This window comes from Buceros rhinoceros, unplaced genomic scaffold, assembly GCF_000710305.1.
Source record: "Buceros rhinoceros silvestris isolate BGI_N320 unplaced genomic scaffold, ASM71030v1 scaffold4329, whole genome shotgun sequence".
Lineage (NCBI taxonomy): Eukaryota > Metazoa > Chordata > Aves > Bucerotiformes > Bucerotidae > Buceros > Buceros rhinoceros.
Genome location: NW_010429728.1, coordinates 7,302 through 16,769, shown reverse-complemented (window position 1 = coordinate 16,769; position 9,468 = coordinate 7,302). Strand labels below are relative to the sequence as shown.

General features: G+C 46.7%; 1 protein-coding gene across 1 annotated transcript in view; it reads right to left on the bottom strand.

Moving 5' to 3' along the window:
- Nucleotides 1-9,468, bottom strand: part of LOC104499272 (protein Wnt-11) — a 23,103-nt gene that overhangs the window by 9,649 nt on the left and 3,986 nt on the right. Inside the window, exons 2-4 of the mRNA XM_010142757.1 lie at nt 4,153-4,388; nt 3,163-3,440; nt 1,421-1,713 (exon numbers count right to left, since the gene is read on the bottom strand). Coding sequence (XP_010141059.1) covers nt 1,421-1,713; nt 3,163-3,440; nt 4,153-4,388 — 807 coding nt within the window. The remainder of the gene's footprint in view (nt 1-1,420; nt 1,714-3,162; nt 3,441-4,152; nt 4,389-9,468) is intronic.

Below are 9,468 nucleotides of genomic sequence, written 5' to 3'. Positions count from 1 at the left end.
CTACAATCCTCAGTGACTTGTAAACATCTTTACTTGCTCCACCAGTGGGATGCCCATGAAGGTCCTGCTGTTCCCACCTCAAAGCTGCCAGATAAGTGCTGTTGTAGAGATGTCCAGCCACTGGTATTGGAGGACAGAAAACTGAAATTGCCACAAAACATCAGAGGACAAAAAGGACGCACTTTTGTCTCACTCAACTGTCGTCATCTACCGATCAGCTCCACCAGGTAAATGCTGATTTATTGTCTACATAGTTGCAGTTTCAGATTAAATGGTCATTGTCAAGGCATAGCTTTGGTCCCCTCACCAAATACTCTGTATGAATCAAAGGTATCCAAAGAGCATCCTTTCTGCATTAGGGTCATTTACTTCATTTCTATTACAGCAAAACCTTCTCTCCACTGAATCAAAATGGTCCAAATACCACCTATGCCCAACAAGAGTTAAAATGAAGACACCCCACAAAAGGGCAGGCCACGCTCCTTGCAGCTGGACTGTCTTGAATCTCCACCACAAACCAACACAGAAAGCAAAGAATAATGATGAGAACTATCTGAAGAAAGCCAAGCGAGCAGATAGGAATTAGTGAGACAGCTTGAAATCCAGCCATTGCAGCCACCTAACCAAAAAATCTGGAAATTCTTCAAAATTCTGGAAGTACAAATTATTTGGCTGTTGAGGGGTCTGCTGCCCACCTAGAGATGCTCAGACTCCTGAAACACAGAACTGGTTTGTCTTGGAGTGAATTAAACAGACAACAGGAAGACACATGTCTGCTGCCTGTGGAGGCTGGGTATCATAGCCTTAAATTGCTAATATTAACGGGATCAAGAAATTTCTCTGTGGAGACATGAGCAATATGGACATACCTGGACTTTTAAAATCCAGCACAAGAAACAGAAGCCACATGCACTCAGATGGATGAAAGACTAGGTTTTATAGATTGGGCTTTGCTTTTCTTACCTTTATGTTACAAGACTTCTTTGTGCCAAAAAAAAAAAAAAAAAAAAAAAATCACTTTTGTCGTTTTCAGGGCTTTTTTAAGGTTGCCTGGGATTACTGGTCCTAACTGGGTTAACACTGGTTAGAGGAGCCTTACAGTAGAATAACAACACATCACATCAGCAGTGACTGCAAGAAATGATTTAGAAGGCTCAACACAGTGTGAAGCAAATGCTTGGCTGTGGGGGATTTTGTGCCTGCCTGTATAACGAAGGAGGTGTCTTCAGCCCTGTCTTGGCCGCAGCCACCGCTAATAGGCTGAGGCACCTGTAGACCACTCTGTGTGTTAGAGATGTCCTTTACCTGCATGCATGTGCCACCTCCCCAGTTATTTGTCTCTTACTCATACATGTTCCCCTCTTCCCTTTCCCTCTTTGGGGTTCAAAGTGAAGTCAGCTCCCACTGCAGAAACCCTCACCTGTCCTGGGTCCCGTGTGACCCCACTTTTTCATTCTTCATGCAGAAATCGGGCGAGCTCTGCAGGTAAATCAGCTCTGTCTCTTTAACCGGCCTGATATCAATATCCTTTGGCACGAGGTATTTGCGCGTGCCCATGGGCCGGTGAACAACCTTGGTGGCTGATAAATATTTGTTTTTGAGGTCCAATGCAATGTCTCGCAGCTCTTGAAGGCCTTTCCAACAGGTCTTGATCGAGCATGACCCAGAAACTCCATGGCACTTACATTTCATTTCAAGAGAGGCTTTCAAGACCTGCAAAAAGGAATGCAGGAGTTAGGAAATGCCCTTCTCTCACCTCCAAACATCCCACAAGCTTGCTAAAGGAGGCGCTTTCTTAACAGGGACTGTTACAGAAAAGGGCTGCTGCTCTGATTTCTGCACAGTCAATGTAGAGTAGCTACTGTGCAAAGAGAATGAGATCCCACAGCTCCTTGGTGATCACTATCGGCCCAGGACTACTTTCACCAAGGCGCCTGTGCAGCCAGCAGACAGAAGAGTATTCTGAACTTTGATCAGATATCTACATAGGGCTGCATTTCCACCCTCTCAGTTCCTAAGGAGCTGAAAATCAAAGCAATCCATAAATAGGTAATTAACATTCATTTCTGCCTCTGGCAGCTTTGGGCTTTGGATAACAGAGATTTCAAGGCTCTGAGGAATTCAGGGCACCCTCACCCTGCCTGTCTGCTGGCCATGGGGCCAAAAGAGCCTTTTACTTTGATTCTGCACTAGCCTCATTTCTGTGGGACATGGCAGGATGTGCCAGGAAGGACTGAATGCATCAGCCATGGCAAAATACTATGTCCCAAACAAGAATATGCCCATTGCAATTAAAACAAAACCTCAAGACATTATAAAAATAATAATTAAAACCCCCAAAACCATCAAGATAGAGTGAGAACGGTAGAGAAAAACACCCAGAGGAGGCAAGTTCAGCATGGTTGTGCTCTGCAAAGGTGAGTTCAGCCTGTAGCTATGCAGTAAGCTGCCAATGAGCTCAACATGCTCCAAGTTTTATCCGCTCCAGCGCCCAAGTGCAGGCAGCCCTGGAATGACCAAGCTGTGTGGTAGGACCACCTTAGGGAACCACTGCAGCCCCAGAGATGGGTGCAGGGGTTGGCTTTACAGTCCCCCATCCACTTCTCCAGCTGCATGGAGGGCTGCAATAGGGATTTGCACCTCGGTGCACACCAAGCCCTGCACATGGTAAGCATTATCCCCCCACTGGATGCAAGCTGTTAAAAGCAGCTTCTGCCAGATATGGGAACAATCACTAGCAAAGCAGATTGAAGGAAAAACTAGCCCTCCTGGCTGCAGGGATGGCTGGGAGGCAGCTGCTGCTGGACGCGTCTGGCAGAAGATAATCCTCCACGCTTACACAGCACTTCGCCCTTGGCAGTGCACGACGGGACCCATCCCCACCACACCTCCTGGGGTAAGCAAGCCAGAGCCATCCTTGGCTGTGGAAAGGGTGGCAATGAGACATCCCACCCATGGTTATATAGGTTTGATAATAGCATTCAGGACCTATTAAGTCCTAGTGTGAGTTATATAACCACAGATTTCAGCAGGCCAAAGGAGTTCGGAACAATCTAGGAGAAACCTGCTCCTTTTGCTGGCTGAGAGAGACACTGAACCTGGCAGAGCAACCGACCACTACAGATGATTGTACAATTACAATAACTCTCGTGGATTTGTTACCTGTCTCCCTACTTCACTGTTGTGCAGATGCATCAGTTTATTGGCTTGTGATCCTGATTTTTTCATCTTCATGGGAGCATCTGAAAATTTGGACCCCATGATAAGACCATAGTTGAGGTTGTCTGCACATCCTCCCCATCGATACCCAGGTCCAGGTGTCTCACCTGGGATGGGACCACAGGAACAGCCAGGGAGGTCCCCGGTGGTGCAGGCTCTAGCAATGGTGTGGCTGATGGCAGCAGCAGAAAGGGCATACACAAATGCTGACTCCCTTGTGCCTGGAAGAGACAAGAACTCCAGTTCAGCCTCCTGGGACAGCTAAACATTCCCAAAAAGGAAACCCACATGATCTGTGACCCACAGAGCAGCAAACACACCAGCTTGCTGCAGCTGAGACCTCCCATGGAATCACCAACTTGGAGCACATCTCCTAAGCGAGCTCTTCAACACGAGGCAACATCCCAGCAGAGCAAGGAGGCAGATGGACTTACACAACTTGCCCATTGTGGAGTGACCTACTCTTGGATCACGTAAAGAAGCCCCTCTATAGACTCCCCTTTTGCCTCTGTGCTGGATGCTGCTTGTCTGCAGGTCATGGAGATGGCATGCATGGAACTGGGAGAAGTTGATGGGAGCCCATAGAACTTCAGCACAAGCGTGCAAGGATGCTCCGCCCCATGAAAGCTGCTGCTCACCTAGCGTGTGCTGCTTGACAAGTCTGCATGCCCTTAACAGCAGCTTCAGGGCTGTGAGCAAATGCAACTCTAAAGAGATGAGTAGACTAGATTGGTGACGTGCTGTGGGAGACCAGGTCTCAGACTCAAGCATGACTGGCTCTATAACAATGGACATGGTCTCAGAGAACAGGACAACTAGGCTATGTACTCCCTCCTTGTCCCCCCAGTAGCAAGACCTTTCCCAGCACACACACTCGCACGCTGGCTGACTCTACTCACTCATGTCCCCGGCTGAGCCACCAGTTCTGTTTACCTCTCTCTAAGTCCAGCAGGTAGTTAGGAGCCAGCTCAATGGAAGAGCAGTTCCAGCGCATGTCTGAGAATGTTTTACGGCAGGTCTTTATCACTTCCCGTGCTGCCTGGATAATGGTCTGCATTAACTCCAGGTTGCTGCGGCACAGCTGCACCTGGGACACCACCAAGCCTTCGAGCTGCTTGCAGTGCTGGGTTTGATTCAAGGCCAAAGCTGAAGGAGTCTTGGACAAAGCTCTGAGGAGACAAGCACATGCAAAAAGGCATTAAAACCTGCAAAAAAGTTATTCTTCAGGTCAATATTGACTTCACCACCTCCAGTCCAGTGGAGGCCTGTGTTAATCTCACTTAATTTTAGGTACTTGTACATAGGTGCTTAGTTTAAGCTGGTGAGAAAGATGGGCAGATATGAAGAGTGATTTATCTCATCTGAAGTGGGTGTTTAAGGTAGGTGGGAAGGAACAGCCTCTGGAAGCGCACATTTCTCTCCATCATCTAGGGGAGCCTGGACAAAGCCCCTGGGGCATATACCAAGCTGACTGAGCATGTAAATCCTTATGGGAAGGTTTTTCTCTTCAGAATGGAGAGGACGGACCTCCCAACAGAGTGAAAAATGACCCATCACTTCCACGATAACAGAAGGCTGGATCCTCCAAGACTCTGGTATTCAGGGAAACAAAAAAAAAAAAGCTAAGTTGGTGTTATCAGTGTTTTGTATTCAGCATCTGTCTCACACACTCTCTAAGGATTATGCTAAATGTCATGTAATTAATTATGGAGAAAATCCCCTGCAAAAAGGGAAAAGCCACCAAGTTTGCAAAACAGATGCTTTCTCTTAGAGTTAACTCCAAGGGCCTCTACCAATTCCATCACTGTTGCACGTAGATAACTCTGTTCCTCTAATCTTCAAAAACGTAATGCAGAAGCATGATGACAGTATGTGCAGAGAGAACACCATGGTCAAAACCAAGAAGGGATCCACTAGGAACAGCACGTATGTTACTGTGGAAGAAATCATCAATGCCCCAAAGACCCCATTGGCTCTTCTAGTGTGCAGTTGTCAATGTTTCCAGGTAAAATAGAAAAAACTAATGCTGCCATGCGTCATACAGGGCTGTGCTCTTCTTTCCCAAGCACCCACAGCGATCAGCAGGAGGCTGGTGTGTAACTAACTCTCTTTGTATCTTTATGACCTGCTTAGGGTAGTCATAAATGTTATTCATTCCCATAAAACAGCTTTCTGGTTGGCTGCATCAGTAACTGGCATCTGATCCTGGCAACACAACTGCCTTAACACATATTTCCTCCTCTCCTTGTTAACTGTGTTGCCGTTCAGTTTCATCCTTGGCCATCTTGGTTAGTTTGGCTTATTAGCAGACACATTTCTGGGTGCATTTAACTTTACGACAGTAACATCCACGTTCTTCAGAAGTTAAACGAGATGGAAACAGAGCTAAATTCGAGCCCTAACCAAGATTAGGGGTATTAGCTCTGATCTCTGGTTCTCAGAAAAAACACAGCTATGATCAACCAGCTCCCTCAGAGTTGGCTTGAACCAGCTGCTGTGTATGTTGGAGCTCTCTCTGGGCTGCACGTAACTGCTAACCCCAACCACTCTTCCAGCAGGGAAAAGCTACGATCACTGCTAGCACTGAGCAGGTCTGCACTGACAAATTCCCAGGCGGCTGGAGTTTCCTATTTCTGGCACTAGATAATCAGTGGCAAACTTGGAAGGGAAACCACCACTCTGTTGGCCATGTAAATATATACATCATACATATATTTGAAGAGGTCCATTATACAGCAAGCAGAAGATCTGGCCAGTGAATTTCAAGGGAAAGGAAAAAGTGAGGTATTTAATTGTCAGAAATTCTGCCCTGTAGTTCATCTCAATCCCTTGCATACTGTTGCTCATGCCCCACTCCCTGTCTGGAGCGGGGCACCTCCAGAAAGCAACTCATTGTGCCTTAGATGTGCTGGATGTGAACTGGTGGAGACAAAACCTGTAGGCAATATTCTGAGTGCTCAAGTATCTCAGATATATCAGGTCCTTGAAGGCAGGGGCATGAGTCTTTGGACAGTATGAATGTCACCGGACTGCAAACCTCTCAGTATGGACCTCATAGTAGTCCTTCAGGGTCATTCTTCAGCCCACGCAAAGAAAAAGCCACGTCTAGGGAGCAATTAGCCCAGTGTGCTTTTGAAATCTACAGTAGGATAACACCATGCCTCACAAGTGCTCATTTTCTGCGCTGCCTACAGAGGGAACCCAGGCACTGAGCTCGGACACGGGTATCTGGACTGCTTAAGCACAGAGCTGGGCAAGATGAATCCAACATCTAGCACTTGACACCAGAAACCTGTGAAAACTGATCCCAGAAAGTCTATCAGCAACTCTCAGGAATGGGCTGAAAAGCAAATCAGGCAAGCTCATCACTAATGGAGTAAAAATGATAAATACTCCAGCACAGTATGTCCCAGAAACAAAATAAGCAGGCAGGGTGAGGCAGATGAACTGAGAGAACTTCAGAGAGCTTCATAGCCTGAGCTTCAGGCAAATGGAGGATGTTCCAGGTTTCTGAGAGGGGCACCAGCTCAATTTTCTAATTAGAGGCACCAAGGGAAACTTTAGAGGCCTTGGGAGGTTTCATCCGGCCTTCCAGAAGGACACATATATCTCCTAGGTCCTGCAACACATTTTCTAACCACTGAGGTCTTCAGAATCTTTAAAGGGCCTGGAAGCCCACACTGAGGTACCTGCATCTCACCCTTACAGACAAGTCAGGAACAGCAAGAAATAACCACCTGCAAGTTGGGATGAGAGTTGAATTCAGACCGAAACTCAACTCCATTGTGAAAAAAGGGCCTGTGATACAACGAGACCATGTTATTAGAGATGGCCTCAAATGGTCACCATTAGAGAATCAGATTTATAATGCAACAAGAAAGAAATTCACTTTGTGGAAGAGGGAAAAATATCTGCCAGACAGTCAAGAGATGAAGGACCTCCCTCTCCATGAGGGAGAACTCATTAAATGGCAGCAATGGCTGTTTCTCGTCTAAAGAGCCGAGCTCCAGGGAGCCCTCCAAGAATAAAAATGCAAGACGCAGGAAGGTGTTTTCTGAACATCTCCCAGGCCTGAACTTCATGCCTTTGCTTGTGAGAACCTATAATTGGAAACATCTCCAAGCGTCAGGAGGAAAAAGTAAAGGGTAGTGGAGATGGAAAAGAAAACTCAGTTACTGGATTCACTTGTTGAGACCGAAAAGTGCATTTATAAATCACAGATCAGGAATGTGAGAGCCCTATTAGGTCATCTAGTCCACGTCCTGACATCCCAGGTTTGCTCAGTCCTCGCCCTACATTCAGAAGCGTTCTCTCCACTCCTTGTCTCTTTCTCTGTGGAAAGGCACCAGTGCTCTCTGCTCCCCAGTTTCTGGCAGCACCAGGGAGGCATGGCCACCGCCCGCAAAGGACATTGTTGGAGAACAAAGTCCATTCGTGGGGCAGTAGGAAGGGAAATCACCTTTCCCCAGAAGAGTCTTGTCCGCAGTGGAATTTGGTGGTGCATCTCCATTCCATCTCCACCCAGTCTCCATTGATGACCAGCACTGGGAAGGAAACAGGAGCCAAAGGGGTACAGCCAGACTGAATAAAGCAGCCCTCAAGGGCATAGTTAGAACAGCCTTCAGTCCTCAATCTGGCAAAAAAAACCCCTGATAAACATTTTTTGTTGGACTCATGCCCTTCATCTGAAAAGCAGCACATGGGGTTTTAAACCTGCTGCCATCCTACAAACTCTGCTTTTCACTGTTTCCTCTGGCTTATGCTGTGCTCACCCCCCTTGACTCTCCTGCCCCATTGTTCATTATCCAGAAAGCTGAGGACTACTGAGGGGTGGTTTTTATTTTTTAAAACACATATTTGACCCATCCCTTTAAATAAACAGGCCCCAACCCAAACACCTCCTGCTTTATATATCACATACAAAGACTTTCAACTGAAGTTATGGATGCTGACAGAAAACCATAAAAGTAATTACAGAGGAAATATGATGGTGGATCATTACTTTAGTTTTCTGTTTTAATTATCTCAGGCAGTTAATAAATTAATTTGAAAACATGAATGCTCTGCAGTGTTGGATCCTTTGAGAGGTATGGCACCACTCCTGCAGATCTGGTCTCCATGAGAAGACTATTCATAGGAGCAGCATCTTGGAAGAAGACCTTACTAGATCTGAAGGTACTAAGTGAAAGCCATCCATTATTTGGTTTACAAGCACCACTGTGAATAGGACACTGCTCCTGGTCCAGTCAAAGGGAGAAAAACTCCTTGATTTGAGCAGTGAAGCATTTGGTGCTCTTTAAAACACCCTTAAAGGATGGGAGGATCTCCTCTCTTTCTGATGTGGGTATCTCCCTGTCCTCCCTTGTGTAATGTGACCCCCTCTCACAGAGGGGCTGTTGGTGAAACCATGAACTTCTGCTCCAAACTGCCTGCTTGGCTTTCTGCAAAGGCACTCTCTTTTTTATGCCTATTCTTAGAGCCCTTAAACTTGCAGGAATTTAGGTCAAACAAAAAAATTTAGTCAAAATTACATGACCGTGGGGAGTCAAGTGTGTGGTAAAGTTTAATAAAGAAAGGCAGAGACTGGGATTTTTTGCACTCAATCTCATTGAAGGTTAATAATCTGCATGAGCCTCATTTTCTCAGGTTTCCAACTGGAAACAACTTGCAAAACTGTTACAATACCCTTGTCTAAGCTCCTGGTAGTCAAAAGCAGCCCATGCCCCTGCCACCTTAACCTGCATCAGTCCTGGCCTGGCAACCACGAGCATTGGGAAAGCCACCATCTCCCTGGTAAATGCTTCCACTGGTTCTGCAAAGCCCTTTCAAACAGAGAAGAAGGATTTATAGAACTGAAAAAAAAAAAAAAAGAAAGAAAGAAAGAAAGATGAGGAAGAGGGAGAGGAGCAGGGGGAAAAACCCGACTCTGAAGTAAAAGCTTAAAATAAGAGCTGCTTTCAGATACGATGCCAAATCCAGCACTGGCAGTAGTGGGCACAAGGCCATTGACTTCCAGCCCAAGCTCGACTGAAGTTGATGCCAGCGGCGAGTTGGCTCACCGAGCGCCGAGGAAGGCCATGGAGCTTTGTCAAGTTTTCCTGAGCTGCCTACAGAGTGAAGAGCAAACTTCAAAGTGTTGTCCCCCCCTCTTCCTCGCCCCCAGCTTGCTCCCCTCCTGCTGTCCCCATCCTGCAGTCCTTTCACAGCAGCTCATCTAGCATCCCCCTTGCCAGGCAGACGGTTTCCTTG